Genomic DNA, 22572 nt, shown 5'->3' with positions numbered 1-22572 from the left:
GAAGGCTGGGTTTTAGGTGGCTGTAGTGTTAGTCTTAATCCTGCTGTTGGAAACCTCTCTCTGGTCTGTCACTGGTCTCCTGTCTCACTTCTGCATATTACTACTCTCCAAGTCAAGAAAATAATTCCTATTAAAGGGAAGAAAATTTTTGGAGGAATAAATTTTGTTATGTAATTGGCTGAGGGGCATGAACTATTTTAACATCAGAATTAATGATGTTTACATTGCTGATTCCATTTGAAAAGTCACTTTTTTTTTGTATGGAGAATTTGTATTAGTTTATTTGAGCCAAAACTGATGACAACTGCCAGCAAACAAGATCTCACATGCCTCCTAAGTCACTTTCTTAAATTAAGAGTCTAGAACCTTATCTTAGTGGGGCTTTCCTTGATTTCCAGGTGTAAGATATAGTCATTTGAAATTCTGAAAGCAACCAGCATGCGTAGGTCTTTCATAAGACACGTTACTGCAGAAGATCTATGATAGAATACGGTGGTGAAGAGTGTACACATTAGAGTTTAGGGGCAGAGCTACAAGAGTAGGAGAAAAACAAATGCTCTGGAGCCAGACTGCCTGCGTTCAAATTCCAATGCCAGCACTAGCTGAGTAAATTTGAGCAAGTTCCTCAACATGTTTTGTTTCAGTTTTCCCATTACGGGAGAAATAGTAAGCCCTACCTTGTAGGGCTGTTGTGAGGATAAAACGAGTTAATATATTTACAGGTTTAAGACGATGTCTAGTATGCTGTCATCACTCAATAAGCGCTGGCTACTTTTCTTTTTTTTTTGCCAAAAGAATAGACTATTTTATTCTTTCTTTATATAGATTAATCTGTAATGTTTCTTTGCAAAATAGTTTCATCTACTTTGGGGACCAATATGGTAGAAAATATAGGTTCAGGTAATCCCTGAGCTACATTCCTGATCCAGCACACAAAAGCAAGATCTTTCTCAAAGTTCCAATTCAAATTCCTGTAGCATGGAGTCTGGCTCAGGTAAGATGACAGGATCACCCCTAAGCCTGACAAATCTGCTGATAATCTGATAAGAGTAATTTGAATATAATGTGGTTAAGTGTTTTATTTTTTATTTTTTAAATTAATTTTATTATTTTTATTCAGTTACAATTGTCTGCATTTTCTCCCCTTCCCTCCACCCCACCCCAGCCAGTCCCACCTCCCTCCCCCACCTCCACCCTCCCCCTTGATTTTGTCCTGTGTCCTTTATAGGAGCTCCTATATACCCCTCTCCCCACTATCCCCTCCCCACTCCCCTGTGGCTATTGTTACAGCTGGCTACTATTTTTAATCTATGAATTTTAAAATAATTTAGTGCATAGTTTTCTCCATTCCCTGAATTATACCTTGAATAGATACCATTGACCTAGATTAGACCTTTGGACTGAAACAATTTATCAGACGAAAGGTCTACAATAAGTTTAATCATTAAGTTCAATTGACTATCTCGAAACAGAAACAGTTTTAAGAACTGCCATATCTTCCTGCATTTGTTTTTTTTAACATTCATATTATATACTACATCATTGAGGAAGTTTATTAAAATATTAACCAGTTTACTGAGATATGTAAGTAGTTAACATTGAACAACCTTCATCTTAAACAATGATTACACTTTATGTAATTATTTGTTTAAATTTTTTCCACGGTAGATTAATGTTCCTAAACATTTTTCTCTCATGTAAGAGTAAACTTTATTCTCACCTGAATATTTAAAATTTTTGGCCTGGGATAAATAAGAGATACTTGGATTTTAAATCCCTATAAACTCTTAAGCAGACACTAGTTTCCTGATGGAATTTCTTTGACTAATGAAACCTATTTTTATTCACCCACTTCATCAAACTAGACTTTTCAAAATGAAGTCTAATTTTCTCTAGTTTAGAAGAAGAAATTCATGTTTTCCATTTGAAATTTTTAGTATTTTATGTTATTTTCTCACACAGTATGATACATGTGTCACATATGTTCTGCAGGTAGTTTTCCATAACATGTAGTAAAGGCTTGAAATTGGGGCTAATATTTCTGGAAATCTTAATTATTAAAATTTGAAAGACTGTAGGGAAGTGGTATTGACATCATACCAATTTTATAAAAGAAAAATGCTACTATTAAATGTTTCAGTATATGGATTTTCAAGCACAAAGAAGTTGATGCTCACTTGCTTGCACTGTGGTGAAAGCAAGCACGGCCCTGATTAGTGTGACTCAGTACGTTGAGCATTGGCCCCTAAAGTGAAGGGTCACAGGTTCAATTCCTGGTCAGGGCACGTGCCTGGGTTGCAGGCCTGGGTTCTGGGCCCGCTGGGGCGCTTGTGAGAGGCAGCCAATCGATATTTCTCTCACATGTCAATGCTTCTCTCCCTCTCTTTTTCCTTCCCTCCCCCTCTCTCAAAAATTAAATAAATACAATCTTAAAAAAAAGAAAGTAAAGGCAAGCACTGTGGGGAAGGAGCAGAGGACTTGATCAGTAACCAAGAGATCTGAATTCCAGTCCCTGCTCAACTATCAACTAATTATTGATCTGGATCAAGTTACTCTTTATGCAAAAGGTGCTCTGTGTGTGTTGCATATAAAATAAGGAAGTTGGGCTACTGAATAGCTAATGTCACTTCTATGAGTCCATAATTCTAAAAATTAGTTATATAATATAAACAAGACATTTAATCTTTCCGAGTCTGATTTTTTTTACTTAAAAGACAGAGGCTTAGAAATACCAATACTACTTCTGTTATATTTCATGGGTGATTTAGGTATTTCAGAGGGTAGAGTCTTGAACTAGGGAGCACAAGGTGTTAAAAATGTGATTACGATAGAGTGCACTGCTCAGCTTGGGTTTGGTGCCCTTGATCAAAATTCAAGTGGCAAAGAAGCCAGTCAGCACACACTGGTTAGTACCTTCCGTGCATCTGGCATTGTGCAAGGACCTAAAAATATAATCCATGGTCTGTAGTCTAAAGGGGGTCAAAATATTCAAGTGTAAGAATGACTCTTGACTTACAGCAAAAAAAAAAAAAAAAAAGCAGACTGAGTAAACATACATAGGTCTCCTTCCTACTAGCAAACATGGAGGCAGAGAACAAAATACAACAATAATTTAAATATATAAGCAGGCTTTCTCTCTTGAAGGAAAATCCCAGTTTGCAGAAACTAAGAGAAATGTTAATACTGCAATAGCAAGCAGTTACCGGCAATCTCCGGTGACTGGGTTTGTGGCTCCCATGCACGCATGGGGACAGGAGGCAGGACTTCTCCCCTATGTGAAGTAGGGGCGCTAGCTCGGAGCCAGAGGCATAGCAACTGAAGACGTAAAGGTCTGTCTTAACCATGAAAAGGAGATTTACAAAGATCTTCTCACTAGTCCAGAGAAGTATTAAATAACTCTGTCATCTGTTCAGGGTCACGAATGGGGGGAGAGGGGAAGTCATGACAAGTAATTAAAACCCCTGGCCATAGAATCTGGATTTGCCCCATCTGCACAGTGCAGAAACTCCTAGTGAGAAGCAATTTACTTTTTCACGTAAACCTTCTACCTCAAAATCTTGCTGTGATCATTTATTATTTCCAGGGTTGTTTTTTTTGTTTTATTTTTATTTTTTGTGAATCTTTGGGATTTTCCACATAGACAATTATGTCATCTCTGAACAAAGACTGTTTTAATTTTTCTCCCAATCCAAATATAATTTATTTCCTTTTCTTGTTTTATTGAATTAGCTGTCACTTTCAGTAAAATGTTCAATAGGAGTAGTGAGAAGGGACGTCCTTGCCATGGTCTCAGTCTTAGGAAAGAGCATTTAATATCTCATAATTAAGTACGAGGTTAGCTGTAGCTTTTTTGTAGTTGTTCTATATCAAGTCAATGAAGTTACCCTATATTCCTACTTTGCTAAGAGTGTTTTTTTAAAAAATCATGAATATGGGTCTGGTGCTTTCTGTTTTGGAAGGTTATTAATTATTATCAGTTTCTTTATCAATATAGGCCCATTCAGATTATTTATTTCTTTTTATGTGAGTTTGGTAGACTATATACTTAGAGAAATTGGTTAATTTTATCTAAGTTATCAAATATGTGGACATAGAGTTATTATTACTTATTATGACTTTAATATTTTTGGATCAGTAGTAATAATCCTTTTTTTCATATCTGATTTTAGTATTTTGTGCCTTCCTTCTTTATTTTTTCATGCTTAAACTGGCTAGAGGTTTGTTAGTTTTAATGAACTTTTCAAATAACTAACGTTTGGTTTCATTGATTTTCTCTGTTAATTTCCTGTTTTCAACTTCATTGATTTCTCCTGTAAAATTTTATTATTTGTTTTCTTTTTTCCCCCTTTAGACTAAATTTGATCTTTTCTTTAGTTTTCTGAGGTAAAAACTTAGATAATTAATCTGACATCTTTCTTCTTTTCTAATATATACATTCAATGCTCTAAATTACCTGTAAGCACCGCTTTTGCTGAATCTCACTTTCTTTTTTATTTAGTTCAAAATATTTTAAATTTTTTCTCAAGACTTCTTTAACCTACATACCATTTAGAAGTATGTTGTTTAGTCTCCACATATTTGAGGACTTTTCCAGATATTTTTCTGTGATTAATTTCTAGTTGAATTCTATTTTGGTTTTGTTTGGCATAGGTAGGTAGATATTAATTAAGGAAGGGAGTAAAGGGAATCAGACATTATCAAGCATAATAGACTAGGGATCTGAATTGAACAATACATATGCTCTCCAGGGCATCCTCTGCCCTCTGCAGCAGGCAGGAAGAATCATTACGGGGAAGAAGTAAGAACAGCAGGAGAAGTTCCTCTGCTGGGCACTTGCCCAGTAGAAGCCAAGGTAGCACAGGGGAGGTGCTTCTACTATGACGCATGTGCAGTCAGAGCCAAATGGACCCTTAGAAGCCTGTCAGTCTAGCCTTTGTCCCCCAGTTTTTGGACATTCTGTTATATATTTCATTCTTTTTTCTTTGCTATGTAGTTTGGGAAGTTTCTATTAACATATCTTCAAGCTCACTGATTCTTTTCTTGGCTATGTCCAGCCTATTGATGAACCCATCAAAGGCAACCTTTATCTCTGCTATAGTGCTTTCGGTTTTGATTCTTAGAGTTTTCATCTCTCTGCTTGTATTACCCACTTGTTCCTGCATGTTGCCCACTTTTTAATTGTATCTGAGTATATTCATCATAATTATTTAAAATCTTTAGTCTAATAATTCCAAAATCTTTGTCATTTATAAGTATGGTTCTGATGCTTGGTTTATCTCTTCAGGCCTGATGTGGACTCTGACCAGCAGTGTCCACAGTGTCGTGGATGAGACGAAACAAATTCACACGGAGTACCGAAGTCCTGTGGAGAAAAAGGGATGGCTCGGCCACTCTCTCAAGGGGAGAGTGCTTTGACCCTTTCCTTGACAGGCTTTTTTGGCTTTCTAATAGCATACATCAAAGAAGGTTCTCATTCATTATGCTCAGGTTTGCTTTAGGTGGTTACTTTTATAGGTAACAAAGGAAAGGATGTTACTGAGTTGCAAATGCAAGGGAATGATAAGAGTAATTAGTCTGGTTACACTTCAGTCCTTGGGAGAATCAGTACAGACTTCAGGAAGTTACTTTAAAGATATGCAGTAAGCATTTGCTGCTTCAACTCAGGGTGAGGGAATTTTAGCAAGGGCAAGTCCCAAAGCAGCCTAGGTACAATGCAGGCCTGGTTTCCCACTGGAGAACCGATCTGTGGGTTTGGCACCCTGTGTGCCACCACACGCCTATGGGCTTCCCAATAGGGCTGGACTACATTTGCCATTCTACACAGATAGGTTCCCTATATGGCTGTGGGTTGTGGGTTTTTGGTTTTTTTTTGGCTTTTAATAAATCTTGTAATTTTTATTGAAAGTCAGATATGATGTAATCAGAATAGTCTGGTACTGGCATAAGAACAGACACATAGACCAATGGGACAGAATAGAGAGTCCCAAAATAAACCCAAGTCTCTATGGTCAATTAATATTTGACAAAGGGGGCAGAAGCATAAAATGGAGTAAAAATAGTGTCATCAACAAATTGTGTTGTGTGATCTGGACAGCTACATGCAAAAAAATGAAACTTGATCACCAACTTACACCATACACAAAAATAAATTCAAGGTGGATAAAGGACTTAAATATAAGTTGTGACACCATATGTCCTACAGGAGAACATAGACAGGAAAATCTCAGATGTTCCATGCAGCAATATTTTCACTGATATGTCCCCTAGAGCAAGGGACTTCAAGGAAAGAATAAACAAGTGGGACCTCATCAAAATAAAAAGCTTCTGCACAGCTAAAGGAAACAGCATTAAAATAAAAAGAGAACCAACTGCATGAGAAAACATTTGCCAATGATACCACAGACAAGGGTTTGATCTCCAAAATATGTAAAGAACTCACACGACTCCACTCCAGGACAAACAACCTAATTAAAAAATGGGCAAAAGACCTGAACAGACAGTTCTCCAAGGAGGACATCCCAAGGGCCCAGAGACACATGAAAAAAATGCTTAGCATCACTAGCCATCAGACAGATGCAAATTAAAACCATAATGAGATACCACTTCACACTGGTGAGAATGGCCATCATAAACAAACAAGTGTTGGAGAGGATATGGAGAAAAGGGAACCCTAGTGCACTGTTGGTGGGAATGCGGACTGGTGCAGCCACTGTGGAAAACAATATGGAATTTCCTCAGAAAACTAAAAATGGAACTCCCTTTTGACCCAGCAATTCCACTGCTGGGATTATACCCAAGAATCCTGAAATACCTATTCAAAAGAACCTATGCACCCCAATGTTCATAGCAGCAAAATTTACAATAGCCAAGTGCTGGAAGCAACCTAAGTGCCCATCAGTAAATGAACGGATCAAAAAATTATGGTACATTTACATGATGGAATACTATGCAGCAGAAAGAAAGAAGGAGCTCCTACCCTTTGCGACAGCATGGATGGAAATGGAGAGCATTATGCTAAGTGAAATAAGCCAGGTAGTGAGGGACAAATACCATATGATATCCTTTAACTGGAACTTAATCAACAAAACAAACAAACAAGCAAAATATAACCAGAGACATTGAAATTAAGAACAAACTGATAGTAACCAGAGGGGAGGTGGGAGGGGATAATGGGGGAGAAAGGGGGAAGGGTTTTCAGGAACAACTGTAAAGGACACATGGAGAAAACCAAGGCAGGGAGGAATTGGGGGAGGGAGGTGGGGATGGCTGAGGAGGGGGGAGTGGTGGGGGGAAAAGACAGACAACTGTACTTGAACAACAATAAAATTTTTTAAAAGGACAGCTGTGATGTATTAGGTAATTGGAATTAAGGTCCAGCCTTTACTCTAAGGTTTTAGGTTTATCGGACTAGCAGTTATGTTTAGTGTCTGCCATAGCTGTTAAGTTCTCCTAGCAGGTCAATCTTTCCACCTCTACTCCGCACCCCTTGGGCAAACCCTGTTCTACTTTTATCACCATAGTTTACTTTAGCTATCCTTGAACTTCATATAAAAAGAATCATAAAGCATGTACTCTTTTATAATTTGAATACTTTTATTAACATAATATTTTAAGATGCATCTATGTTGTTGTGCTTATTGCTTTTTTATTGCTAATTAATCAATATGCCATTGTATGAATAAAACATAATTTGTTTATTCACTCTTCTGTTGATGAACTGTTTGGGTGGTTTCTTCTCCTTCTCCTTCTACCTCTCCCTCTTCCTGGATTCTCCTCTTGTAGCCACTCTGCTGGGGTGTGAAATGATGCTTCATTGTGCTTTTCAATTGCATTTCTCTGATGACTGAGATGCTGAGCATTTTCATGTGCTTACCACCTGTCCATGTATCTTCTTCTGTAAAGTGTGTATTTAAATCTCTTATACATTTTTTTTAAATGGGCTTTTTTGCATTCTTATAAGTAATGGAACCTTAACAACTTTGAGTTTCATACACATACATAGTGTATGTCTTCATTTATTTAGGTGTTTAAGATTTTCTCTCAATGAGGTCTTACACATATTTTGTTAAATTTATTTCCCAAAACTTTCTGAATTTTACTCTAATTTAAATGAAAATGATTTTATAATTTTATTTTCCAATTGCTATTATATGGAAATAATTGATTTTTTGTATATATGTTGCATCTTGCAACGTTGCTAAGCTCACCTATCAATTCAAGTAGCTCTTTTCAAGACATTTTAGGATGTGAAACATATTTGATGATGTCATGTGAAACAAAAGATAATTCTATTTCCTTTTTTTAAATCATCATCTGAGGATGTTCACTGATCTTAGAGGGGGGAGAGAGAGAGGAGGGGGATAAAGGGGGAGAGAGAGGAAAAAAAAGAGACAGACAGAAATCAATATGAGAGAGAAATACCGATAGGTTGCCTCCTACATGTGCCCTGACACGGATGGAACCTGCAACATTTTGGTGTACAGGAAGATGCTCCAACCAATTGAGCCAACTGGCCAGGACTCTTCCTTTCTCAACTGGATATACTTTTCTTTTCTTTACTTGCTTATAGCACTGGCTAGCATCCTCAGTAAAATGCTGAATAAAAGTGGGTAGAGAAATTATATTAAACTTTTTGTCAATCTTAGGGGGGAAGTACCCATTATTACACTATTAAGTATAATATTATCAGAAGTATCGACACAGGTGAATTTTATTGGTTTGAGGAAGTTCCCTTTTATTTCTTGTTTGCTAAGAGTTAAAAAAAATGTCAGATGCTTTGCCACCTGTACTTATTGAAATGGTCATATGGTTTTCCCCCTTTATTCTGTCATATGGTGAATTAAATTAATTGATTTTTTATTGTTAAGCCAACCTTGCACTCCTGGGATAAATCTTACTTGCTCATGATGCATTATAGGTTTTATTTTTTATTTTTAATTATATTTTATTGATTATGCTATTACAGTTGTCCCAGTTTTCCCCCTTTGCCTGCCTCCAGCCAGCACACCAGACTCCCTCAGGCAATCCCCACACCATTGTTTATGTCCATGGGTCATGCGTTTAAGTTCTTTGGCTACTCCATTTCTTTACTGTACTTTACATCTCCGTGGATATTCCATATCTACCTATTTGTACTTCTTTTTTAAAAAAAGATTTTATTTATTTATTTTTAGAGAAGGTAAGGGAGGGAGAGAGGGAGAGAAGCATCAGTGTGTGGTTGCCTCTTGAGCACCCCCTACTGGGGACCTGGCCCCCAACCCAGGCATGTGCTTTGACTGGGAATCAAACCGGCAACCCTTTGGTTCACAGGCTGGCACTCAATCCACTGAACCACACAGCCAGGGCTCTATTTGTACTTCTTAATCCCCTCACCTCTTCACCCATTCCCCCACATCACCCTCCCATCTGGGAACCATTTCAATTGTTGACAGATAGGTATTTTTTGCCATTTTATTGTTCATAGTTTTGATCTTCTTTTTCTTAAATAAGTTCCTTTAATATTTCATATAATAATGGTTTGGTGGTGATGAACTCCTTTATTTTTTTCTTGTCTGGGAAGCTCTTTATCTGTCCTTTGATTCTAAATGATAGCTTTGCTGAGTAGATAACAATCTTGGCTGTAGGACCCTGCTTTTCATGACTTTGAATATTCCTTGCCAATCCCTTCTAGCCTGCAAAATTTCTTTTGAGAAATCAGCTGACAGTCTTAGTGGAACTGCCCTGTAGGTAACTAATGTCTTTTCTCTGGCTGCTCTTAAGATTCTCTCTTTATCTTTAATCTTTGGCACTTTAATTATGATGTGTCTTGGAGTAGGCCTCTTTGCATCCATCTTGTTTGGGATTCTCTGTGCTTCCTGGACTTGCATGTCTATTTCCTTCACCAATTTAGGGAAGTTTTCTTTCTTTATTTTTTTCAAATAGATTTCCAATTTCTTGCTCTTTCTTTTCTCCTTCTGGAACCCCTATGATATGAATGTTGGACCTCTTGAAATTGTCCCAGAGGCTGCTTATACTACTCTCAATTTTTTGCATTCTTTTTTCATTTTGTTGTTCTGGTTGGTTGATTTTTGTTTCCTCATGTTCCAAATCATTGATTTGATTCTCGGCTTCATCCTCTCTACTGTTGTTTCCCTATAAATTGTTCTTTATTTCAATTTGTGTATCCTTTGTTCCTGACTGGATCTTTCTTATGCTGTTGAGGTCCTCACCGAGTTCCTTGAGCATCCTTATAACTAGTGATTTGACCTCTGCATCTGGCAGATTGCTTATTTCCGTTTCGTTTAGCTCTTTTTCTGGACTTTTGATCTGTTCTTTCTTTTGGGCCAGGTGTCTTTGTCTCCTTTTTTGGGGAGCCTCCTGATGTTTGTTTCTATGTATTAGGTAGAGCTGCTTTGACTCCATGTATTTGTTGTGTGGCCTAATATATTAGGTGTCCTATAGGGTCCAGTGGCACAGACTCCCCCATCACCCAAGCTGGGTACCCAAGGTGCACCCTTCATGTGCCCTAAGTACACCCTCCTCTTGTAGTTGAGCCTTGGTTGCTGTTGGCAGATCAATGGGAGGGATTTACCCAGGCCAGTCAGCTGCAAGGATGGGCTGTGACCACTTACCACCAACCTCCACCCTCTGTGGAGTATCAGCTGTGCAGGGGCAGGGTGGTGATGGTCCAATGTGGTCTGTAGCTGTCAACTGAGTGTGTTGTCCCTGGGGTTTCCCAGGTGGTGCAGGCCAAGGTCAGCCCCCACCTATGTTTTGCCTGGGGCCACCCTGCCTGAGCTATAAAGCAATCTGAGATGGCTGCTACTTGTGCTGGGCATGGAGATTCCCAGGTGAAGCCAAGCTGTGAATCTAGGCAGGCTGCTGCTAGTGCTGGGTCTGGGGCTCACTGAGGCCAGCTCTTGCTTGTTTGAGAGGATTTAGGAAGTTCTGAAGCATGAACCAAGACCAGCCATTCATATAGAAAGGCAGCTTGGGTGGGCCAGTAAGTTGGGAGGGGCGGAGTTTCTGGGGACCTCCAGGGCAGGTCAAACAGTGTCCACCAGGTTGAAGGAGTCTCAAATATGGCACCAGCTTGTGGGTTCTGCGGGGGGAGGATTTAGAAAAGGGACAATAGCTTCTGCTTGCCTTGATGCCCAACACTTCACTTTTAAGAGGCTGCCCTGGTGCTGGAGCTCAGAGGGAATGAGTCTGAGTAGGTGAGTCTGTGTGTGGGTTCTTTAAGAGGAACTGCTTGGAGCTCTAGCAGTTTCTTCCATTGACTCAATACCCACTGGTGTTTGCAGCCAGAAGTTGTGGGGACTTATCTTCCTGGCTCTGGAACTCTAGGCTGGGGGCCATCTTGTGGGGCAGGGACTCCTTGCTCCCAAGACATCCCTCCTGAATTTTAATCTACCACACGGGGGTGAAGGACCAGCCAGTTCTGAGTCTGTACCCCTCCCCTCCATCAGTCTGGATGAATTTGGTTTCTTTAATTCTAAGTTGTCAGACTTCCATTCAACTCAATTTCTGATGGCTGTGAGTGATGGTTGTTCTACATTTTAGTTGTAATTTTGATGTGGTTGTGTGAAGAGGTAAGCCATGTCTCTTTGCCACCATCTTGGCCAGAAGTCCCTTGCATTATAGATTTTACATATTGCTGGATTTGATTTGCTGCTATTTTTATATAGTTTTTTTTTTTGCAACTGTATAAATGAGGTTAATTGGTGTGTGATTTTCTTTTCTGGTTGTGTCTTTGTCATATTTAGGTATCAAAGTTATCCTACTATTATGAAATACTTGGAAAGTTTATCCTTGTCTCTATTTTCTGAACGAGTACATATAAGATTGGTATTATTTCTTCCCCAATTCACTAGTAAAATTGTCTGGGTCAGTAGTTGGTTTCTTTCAAGATTTTCTCCTTATCTCTGAGTTTCAGCAGCTTGACTATGATGTGTCTAAGTGTGGTTTTTCTTGTATTTATTTTGTTTGTGCTTTACTGAGCTTCTTAGGAAAATCATTGGCCATTATTTCTTCAGATATTTTATGTGCCCAATTGCACATCTCTTCTCTCTGCAATTCCAATTGCATATATGTTAGACTGCTGGAAATTGTCCCACATGTCCCTGAAGCTCCCTTTATCTTTAAACTTTTTTTAAAGGTTTAAAAACCAAGACTATATAAACTTGCAGTGTTTGCCTGCTTTTCATTGCTGTCCAACATTCTGTAGTAATTCATTTGTTTACTTTTGTCCATAGTTTAAAATCACTATCTGTAAGTGGGTTAGTCTGGTATAATCTACTCTATCATTATTGGAAGTGGAACTCCTTCTTCCTGTATTCTTAAGCTTAAATTAATTTGCTCATTGTCCACTTTGTCACCAGATTTAAAGGCCCTAGTGTTCCCAAACTAAAATAAACAGTAACTAGATCATAATAATCCTATCCAGGCATGCTTCCTGAATCTATTGACCTCTCACCTCCTTAGAGCTACTGCTTTAGATTAGGTTCTCATTGAGCTAATCTTACATTCCTCAGTCACTTCCCATATTGTTCCATGTATCTTCCTAAAAAACATCATTTATCGTATTGCTCACTTGTTGCAAGGCCTCACTTGGGTTCTGCAGGATTAAATCCATTTGGCTTGGTCTATAAAATCACTCATAATCCAATCTGTGTCCTGCTATTGCTCCACAAAGAACCTGTGCTCCTGATACATTAAGCTTTTCTCTGTTCTTTGGACATACCAGAACTTTCCATGTTTTTGTATTTTGTACTTTGTATCATGCCTTCTTGGGCTATTTATTTGCATTTGTCTTTTCTAGATTTAGTCTTAAAATTTGATTCAAATACCATCTCTTCTGGAAAGTCTTTCCTGCGTAGGTTACTCCTGTCCTCAACACCTCTCGTCTCTATTCTGATAGCACTTACAAATTTGGGTGTTGAGTTGGTTGGTCTGTCTCTCTATCATCTACATAATCTCCCGTTTCCCTAAGTAAATTCTAATCTTCTTGGTCAAGGTGCTGTATCTTTCAAACATGGTTTATTATTCCCCATAACATCTAGTTAGCATTCTTTACCCTGTGATGACATTACAAAGAATATATCTTGGCAATGCTACTCAAAGGAATGATTGTACATATGTAAATTAAAGGCCACAGACCAAAAAGAAGAAAACTAATCAGCCAGTTCATATATCATTCTATTATTTATTGGGTTTTTTTTTTTTAGGAACATCTGGACCCCCATCAAGCATCCCTATAGGGTTCTGCAGGAATGGTGGAACCTGGGCAAATGGCAGATGCATTTGTCCAGAAGAGTGGAAAGGATTGAGATGTACAATTGGTAAGTTTCTTGGGAAAATACTAGGGTGTGAGATTTAGGTGACCCTTGTGTTAACAAGGACAGCAAAAAAGCTTCTTGAAGCTTCTGTTAATGATTATAGTAACAATGGGTATAATAATGATGGCTTTTGTATTTATTAGCTCAATAGCTGAGTTTTGGTGCTATTTACCTATATGTTTAATACACCTTGTCTCTTTTCCAGCTATCAAGTTTCTCCATAAACTTGCTGTTGCTTTCCCTTCTAGGTGCAGTGTCTAACACAGAGTAATTGGTGATATGATTTTCTCAGGTCCTTTCAACTTGTGATAAGCTATATCACACCATTTCAATTCTAACACATTTATTATCTATCACAATTCTAACACATTTAACTATTCTGAAATTAAGATGCATCATTCTATTTAAGAATGTACTTGGATGAAGATTTTGTCTTTTCTTCCTTTCTCTTGAAGAGAAGTTATTAATTTAATGGTTTGACATTGATCAGTGGTACCTCAGAATCAAAGTTCAAAGTCACTTGTTGATCCACAGAGTGCTTCTCAGTACTATGCACACTTCATGCTACCTGTTTAGGATCCAGAGCTCCAGAAGCACACTGCTACCATCCCCTACATTCCTACCAGCCAGCATATTCCACATACCCAAGACCTGGGCCTTTTTGCTTTGACCCGCATCCTCATGATGCTCTTTGCTACCCCAGGTTCTAGGTTTTCAGGATTTCAACTTATTTGACACACTAGTCTTGACGATGTGTTAGTGATAACACCCCACCTCTACCAAATATTGTACACATTTAAAAATATTTTATTTATTTACTTTTAGAGAGAGGGGAAGGGAAGGAGAAAGAGAGGGAGAGAAACATCCATGTGAGAAAGAAACATCGATCAGTTGCCCCTCATTCGTTCCTCCACTGGGGACCAAACCTGCAACCCAGGCATGTGCCCTGAGTGGAATTGAACCTGCAACTTCGTGCTTTGCAGAAGGACACCCAATCAACTGAGCCACACTGGTCAGGGCTATATTATGCACATTCAAACTGGAACCTATTATCTATCATACTCATTATTCTAATGGAAGTAATTTAACTACATAAGGAAGTATGAAGTTCTTGGTGGGCCAGTGAGTCCTATAAGCTTTCAAATTATACTGTATAGGTTTTGAACTTTGACTTTTATCTGGTTTGAAATTTAAAAAAGAAAAGTATAATTTAAAATGAAAATTTATTTCTTTTTATTGTAGCTAATTTCTGTGGAATCAGTACCTATAACAATTTTACTTTTGGCCGAATCCCAGTGGGAAGATATGGCTCTTCCTTTGAAACATGTGCAGAGAACACTCTAAATGGTATGTGCTTTTCTAAACCTCACCCCTGTTTAAGTAGATAAATCACTCTACTGGGTCATATATATCATCCCCTCAACTAGTATTAGGCTGCTGGAAGAGGCATCTTTGTAGAAGAGTTTGGCTCCCTTTTATGATGCCAATGTTCAAAATTTAGAGTGTTACCTCACATAATTCTAAATTTCCCAAAAACCTTAATATGAATCAGTTGTAAATTCCTTTTACTACTTCTTCAACTGGTTATTTTTTCCCCCTCTTACTTTAGAATCTCCTAGAGTTTGATCAGGTTGACATCTACTTTTTAAGTTATATAGTTTGTCTTAATTTAAAAAATTAGCTACACTATTGATTTACACTGTATCTATTTTCAGACTTCATCTTTCTAGGTAGAGATGCACAGTTAAGTCTGTCCATAGCTGGGAGTCCTTCATCTCCTTGGTCATTTTGTATCCATCTTGGAACATTCTCTGGCTTCATCAGACCTTTCTTGAGGTGTGATAACCTTTTTTGCATTGAGGTATTCCAAAAATAAAGGAATAAATAATATTTCTAATATGCTCCCTGATGATATCCAGGACTTCGAAGACTTATTTGATTTCAATGGCACATTGGGTAATATCTCTTGAGAGTAGCCCACAGAAATTCATAGATTCCTTTCCTGACAGCTGAGAGCCCAGTAAGCCTGTGATTTCCCCATATGTTTCACCTGTCCTTCGTTTGCATTGACTTGCATCTCACCAATCCTCCCACCTCTCACATCTTCCTGCAGGTTATCATCCATTTTATTCAGAACTGGATACCTCCATAACACAGTCAATTCTAGATCATTTGTGAAAATGTTTGGTAGAACTTCTGTCAGTAATGACCATGGGCAAAATTTCACTTTTTATTTACATATTTATTTTCATGTATGCCAAGGGCTCTTTGGCATGTACTGCTCTTTCCTATGTGCTTTTTTACCTTATTAATTCTAAGAAATTGTGTAGATTGACATCCCATTTGCAGAATCCAAATTGCCTCTGCCCACATACCGGGTGAGGCAAAAGGACATTTACAATTGTGAGTACATGAAACACAGGGTTTATTCTTGTATTATTTATTAATTATTGTATTATTTTCCACATAAACAACTATAAACCTACTTTTTCCCCACCCTGTACATTATGGTTACTCAAACATTCATGATACCACTCTTCTCATAGGTACTGTATTTCCAACCTCTCGATCGAAAGCTCAGAGGTAAAAGGGGGCTTCAACTGTATTAATATGTCTTATACTGTATACGAGGGAGTCAAACTCATTTTTACTGGGGGCCACATCAGCCTCATGGTTGCCTTCAAAGGGCTGAATATAATTTTAGGACTGCATAGATGTAATTACTCCTTAACTAGGGGCAAGGAGCTTGGCCCTGCCACCAGGTAGAAACAAGGTGGAGGGCCTTGTGTTTGCTGCCTGTGCTGTATAATATGTCCATGGATACTTATTATCTTAATTTTGATATGTCTTTATGCCTAAGCATTTCCTAATAATTTGTAAAACAGATAACTATGCTATTAATCAGGAAGAGTAAAAATTTTAGTAATATGCCCATCAAGGCATAAAACACTTGCTTGATATATATTACATTTTGGGGACAAGAAAATCAGTATCTTTCAATTGGTTATTTATTTTCTTTCCTGAGCACATATTATGAAAATGCTTTTATACATAACTTTGAATTTCAGATTTAGTCTATAATTTTATTTTATTTTATTTTTTAAAAGATTTTATTTATTTTTAGAGAGGGGGCATGAGGGAGAAATAGAGGGAGAGAAACAATGATGTGTGAGAGAAACACTGATTGGCTGCCTGTCGTGTACCACCTACTGGGGACCTGGCCTGCAACCCAGGCAAGTGCCCTGACTGGGAATTCAACTGGCTACTATTTGGTTCACAGGCCAGCACTCAATCCACTGAGTCACACCAGCCAGGGTAGGTCCTATAATTTTAAAACTATATATTCCAGCCCTGGCTGGTGTGGCTCGGTAGATTGAACACCTGCCTACAAACCAAAGGGTCACTAGTTCAATTCCCAGTCAGGGCACATGCCTGGGTTGCAGGCCAGGTCCCAGTAGGGGGAGTGCGAGAGGCAACCACACATTGATGTTTCTCTCCCTCTCTTTCTGCCTCCCTCCCCTCCTCTAAAAATAAATAAATAAATAATTTTAAAAAACTATGAATTCCAACTATTGGCAAATTTACTTTTAGTTTCATATTAAGAGTTACTTGTAATCATTCAATTTTGTATAGCAAATGAGCAAAACACTTTTTAATGATTTGGAGCGGATAGATAGGGAGGAAAAGATGCATTGGAAATACAGCTGCTTACAAAATAAAATTCTTTTTTTAAAGTATATTTTATTGATTATGCTATTACAATTGTCCCATTTTTTCTGCCCTTTATTTCCCTCCACCCTGCACCACCCTCCCACCAGCATTTCCTCCCTTTAGTTCATGTCCATGGGTCGTACATATAAATTCTTTGACCTCTCCATTTCCTATACTATTCTTAACCTCCCCCTGTCTATTTTCTACCTACCATTTATGCTTCTTATTCCCTGTACCTTTCCCCCCAATTCTCCTCTCTCCCCTTCCCAATGATGACCCTCTATGTGATCTCCATTTCTGTGATTCTGTTCCTGTTCTAGTTGTTTGCTTAGTTTGTTTTTTTTTACATTCAGTTGTTGATAGTTGTGAGTTTGTTGTCATTTTACTGTTCATGGTTTTGCTGTTCATCTTTTTTTTTCTTAGATAAGTCCCTTTAACATTTCCTATAATAAAGCCTGGGTGATGATGAACTCCTTTAACTTGACTTTATCTGGGAAACACTTTATCTGCCCTTCCATTCTAAATGAAAGCTTTGCTGGGTAGAGTAATGTTGGACGTAGGCCCTTGGCTTTCATGACTTGGAATACTTCTTTCCAGTTCCTTCTTACCTGCAAGCTTTCTTTTGAGAAATCAGCTGATCGTCTTATGGGAACTCCTTTGAGGTAAATGTCTCCTTTTCTCTTGCTGCATTTAAGATTCTATCCTACTCTTTCATCTTGGGTAATGTAATTATGATGTGCCTTGGTGTGTGCTTCCTTGGGTCCAACTTCTTTGGGATTCTCTGAGCTTCCTGGACTTCCTGGAAGTCTATTTCCTTTGACAGATTGGGGAAGTTCTCCTTCGTTATGTTTTCAAATAAGTTTTCAATTTCTTGCTCTTCCTGTTCTCTTTCTGGCACCACTATGATTTGGATTTTGGAATGTTTAAAGTTGTCCCAGAGGTTCCGAAGCCTCTCCTTGTTTTTTTTAATTCTTGTTTCTTCATTCTGTTCTGACTGAATGTTTATTTCTCCCTTCTGGTCCAAACTGTTGATTTGAGTTTTGGTTTCCTTCCCTTCACAGTTGGTTCTCTGTATATTTTTCTTTATTTCACTTTTCATAGCCTTCACTTCTTCCTCTATTTTGTGACCGTACTCACCCATTTCTGTGAGCATCCTGATTACCAGTGTTTTGAACTCTGCATCTGATAGGTTGGCTATCTCTTTGTCACTCAGTTGTTTTTCTGGAGTTTTGATCTGTTACTTCATTTGGGACATATTTCTTTGGGCACACCTGTTATGTTTTAATGGGCAGAATCTTAGGTATTTTCCAGGGTGGGGCAACTCAGGTTGCTGTGTTGTGGCGCTGTATATGGGGGAGGGTTCAGACAGTGACCAATGCCACTTGCTCAGCTCTCAGCTGGCTTTTAGTCACTTCCCCCTATACCCACAAGCAAATTGGGCCCTTCTGGTGCTGATTCCTGGGTGAGTGGTTTTGTGTACATTCTAAGACCCCGTGGGTCTCTCCAACTCTTCTGTGAAGGTAGGAGTTTCTCTTGCTACTGCAACCCCCACAGGTTTTTACAGACAGAGGTTTTAAGGCTTTCTTTCCCTGTGTAGGAACCCTGGGTTGCACAGTTTGTCTTGCTCCCTAGTTGTTCCTCCCAGTTTATCCACATGCAAATGTGGGTCCTCCAGCCACCTTGCCCACCCAGTCCTCCAGCTGCCGCCTTGCCATGGGTCCTGTCCACCTCGGCTGCTCATCTCTGCCCCTCCTACAGGTCTGGATGAATGTTTCTTCTTTAATTCTTTGGTTGTTGAACTTCCATACAGTTTGATTTTCTGGCAGTTTTGGTCATTTTTGATTTTAAATTTGTTGTTGTCCTTCTTTTGGTTGTGCAAGCAGGCAAAGTATATCTATCTATACCTTCCTCTTGGCTGGATAAAAAATAATATTCTATGTTTGGAGTTTTTATTATGCCATAGGGGAGAGGTGGAGCCCTCATATAAGTTAAGAGTAACCTTAACCTCCTACTTTAATCATTGTAGAAGAATTCTCTAATTTCAGTGTTTCTAATAGTTTCCCAAGAAGCAGCTGCCCAAAGCTGGTCCTAAGGAAAGTTTGATCTTCCGATCAGCTATCCCTTTAATGACACTAGAGGTGATTTTACCTATTAACATCCTCTTAAGTGTTAGCCATAGAAGGACCCTAAGGTAAGGATGCTCAGATTATAATCCTAGAAAATAAATCCAATGATTCAGCAAGTCGCTATTGAGAACCAACCAAATATCTAATAGTTGCTGCAATATAAAAGAACTCTTTGTCTTTCAGGTATTATCTAGTTTGGGAAAAAGGGGAAAAGATCAACTTATTATTCAATATCTATTGGGGATTTTCATACTGTTTCTGTTCTCTCAGCCTTGTATTTCCTTATCATTTTCAATTTAAAGCCCTGTCCCTCGTTGTTGGAAGGCAAATCTTCCTTGAGACTTCAAAGGAAGGAAATAGTCAACAGGCCTTTTGAATCCCAGATTTAAAAATCAAGACAAGTAGTAACTGTCTAAAATATTCTTGTAGTAACTGTCCAATTCACTTTTCCACTGCTGTATATCAAACTACCCCAAACTTAACAGCTTAAAACAATAATGACTTAGATTTTTCAGTTTTGTGGTTTGACTGTGGCAACTGGACTTGGCAGCTGGAAGGTCTAAGACAACCTCATTCATGTGGGCCATCTGTGCTGGCTGTTAGCTAGGTGGTGGGCGGGGAGGAGGGGCTAGGAGCATGCAGGTGCTGTGGCCATCTTTGCAAACACTCACTGTCTTTTTTCTTCTTTTTATTAAAGCGGGCCATCCAAGAGCAACCCGGCTGTGCAAACTTACTGATGATGGAGCAATAGAATTACAAACACCGAAAATAGGAGATTGCAATTTAAATCTGGGAATTCTGGAAGAGCAGGTATGCCCTGTGGCCCATTTGATGGGCAGCTGGAAAAAGCCTGGGTCACGTCAATGCTTTTTAAATCTCTTGAATTAGAAATAACAAAAACTAGTAATTAAAACTGTTTTTTTTTAAGTTGACATGTTTGTGAAAATGGACAGTGGAACATATTGGTTCAGCAAATTTTAGCAAATTTTAGCTACAGCACATTTTATATGGTGTCATCTTTTTAAACCAGTGAAGTTTTTACCAAAAACAGATCCCTGACATTTCAGACCAAAAGGAAGGTATTTTAATGATATACTCGATCAGAACAAAGAGAAAAAACTATGACCAAACACTTTTTCAGACAGGAAATTCCATAACATGATGGTCATCTCAGGGCTATATCCATGAGCAGGTGAAATAGGAAGTACATCTGAGTGAATGTGTCTTCATGTAGATTAAATTACTTTGACTAAGGATATACCCAAATGCAAATACCTGGGATTACTAACACCCGGGGCCAAACACAGGGCAGAAGAGGAAACATATCTTCATGTGGCTCTTCTAGGTACTAGGCATGTTACATATCTCATTTAGTTTTTATAGAACCTCTGTGAGTTTGATGTTATTCCCCTATTATAGGTAATTATAGCTAATAACACTTACTAATTATTGAGCTCTGACTGCATGCTAAAGGCTGTGCTTTACATTTTACATATATTATTTTATCATATTTAATTCCTGTAACACTATAGGTAAGTGTTAGTGCGCTCCTTTTGTAGAAGAGGAAACTGTGGCTCTGAAAGGTGTGGTACTTTGCCTGGTGAATCACAGACAAAAATGATGGGGCTGCTTTTGACTTTAAAGTCCACACTGTCCCAGTGGGTGGAGGTGGAAGAGGGTGTAGGGTGGATAAATGGTAATGAAAAAAATACAATAAAAAATAATGTGAAAAAATAAAGTCCACACTGTACCATACTGGCTCCCTAATTATAGATGAGCAGGGGTTGGAGTGGGAGTGGGGATGCTGGTTGAGTGTGGAGGTGGCTGCCAGTGACGTAGGCTGTGCCTCCCACACAGGTTGTGGGGAAGACTTCATGTTCTGGAATCTGGCAAGCCTGTGTTTGACTATTAGCTCTGCCACTTCCAAAGTGTATGAACTTTGAGTACGTTTCCTACCCAATCCAAGGCTTTAATGAAGGATGAGAACACTCAACTCACAATGTTATTTTGTGTATTAAATGTGATAACACTTGCAAAACATTTAGCAAAGTGCCTAACATGCAGCAGAAACCTGGCGTTTGAATGGGAGCATTGTTTCTGTCTACTGATTAGATGTTGCTTCCAACTCTTTCCCGAGCTTAAATAGCCTGTGACCTTGGTTTGATTTTTGAAATGATGCTGCCATCTAGTGAAAAACTCAGTGTGAGAGAGACACACACACACACAACTTCACTAATGGCAACATGGATTAACATGTACATACACAAGAGAACACGGGGGCCAGCTGGTACATGGAGAGGTTGTCTGGGTCAGTGCTGCCCAAACTATCCATGCTGAAAAGTTAGGTTTTAGGCTTTTCAACTGAAAAATTCACAAAAGGCTTCAGCTGAGGTAAAACTCACAAGGTTTTTTAAAACGGAGGGGAAGAAAGAAAGAAAGTCTTCCCAAGCTGTATCCCTCATTCCAGGATATGGACTTGGGCATAGTTTATGTTGCTTCAAACCATTTTGCAGAGCACTCTTTCTGTGAGACTCTTAAAGAACTAAAAAAAGGCTCCGTGTCCAAATATTGTCATTCAGGGTAATCACAATGATCATTATTACGTTAAATTTGGAAAGCCTCTAACAAATAAATCTATTTCATCTTATTAATGTGTTTACCCTTCTCACACCAATAATCTTGTAAAATACAATAAAAATGAATAACTTGGAAAAAGAAATTAAGAAACATATATAATACAAATCCATTTTAAAAATTATTATATGCAACAGCGCAGAATTGTGATATAACTTTACAATTGTTGTATAATTTATACTTGGGAAGAAACTAACTTGAAAAACCGAGTGGATGTGACGTTCAGGCGATCGAAGCCCAGCTGAGTTTCAGCTTGCTCACCGGTGATGGCTGGAAGTGCTTATAGATGTAGTACAAGACTGGTTGTTGCTTTTTTACAGATAGACAACGTCACAACAAATTTTTCAACAATTTCTAAGGAAACCCAGATTTTAACAGCTAATGTGAGTATATTAACTCCTGAGAACATCACTTCTGCTACAAAAGTGGTCGGACAGATCTTCAATGCATCCAGAAAGGCTTCGGCTGAGGTAAAACTCACAAGGTGTTTTAAAAAGGGCGGGGAAGAAAGAAAGACAGTCATCCCAGGCTTTATCCCTTATTCCAGGATAGGGACTTGGGCATGGTTTATGTTGCTTCAAACCATTTTGCAGAGCACTCTTTCTGTGAGACTCTCAAAGAACTAAAAAAAGGCTCCTTGTCCAAATATTCTCCTTCAGGATAGTCACAATGATCATTATTACGTTAAATTTGGAAAGCCTCTAACAAATAAACCTATTTCATCTTATTAATATGTTTACCAACTATATTTCACCTCAGCCTCCCTGTTTAATTCCAAGGAACTG

At 38.5% G+C, this 22572-nt stretch overlaps 1 protein-coding gene across 2 annotated transcripts in view; it reads left to right on the top strand.

The window, feature by feature from the left end:
• Positions 1 to 22572, top strand: part of ADGRG7 (adhesion G protein-coupled receptor G7) — a 76988-nt gene that overhangs the window by 5179 nt on the left and 49237 nt on the right. For both annotated transcript variants that reach the window (XM_045193583.3, XM_024558171.4), the window contains exons 2-5: positions 13206 to 13319; positions 14559 to 14663; positions 19851 to 19963; positions 22108 to 22257. In XM_045193583.3, the coding sequence (XP_045049518.1) occupies positions 13206 to 13319; positions 14559 to 14663; positions 19851 to 19963; positions 22108 to 22257 (482 nt within the window). The remainder of the gene's footprint in view (positions 1 to 13205; positions 13320 to 14558; positions 14664 to 19850; positions 19964 to 22107; positions 22258 to 22572) is intronic.

Source organism: Desmodus rotundus, chromosome 2 (assembly GCF_022682495.2).
Source record: "Desmodus rotundus isolate HL8 chromosome 2, HLdesRot8A.1, whole genome shotgun sequence".
NCBI classification, from domain to species: Eukaryota; Metazoa; Chordata; class Mammalia; order Chiroptera; family Phyllostomidae; genus Desmodus; species Desmodus rotundus.
Note: the sequence above shows the minus strand (reverse complement) of the source record. Positions and strands in the feature narration are given on the sequence as shown.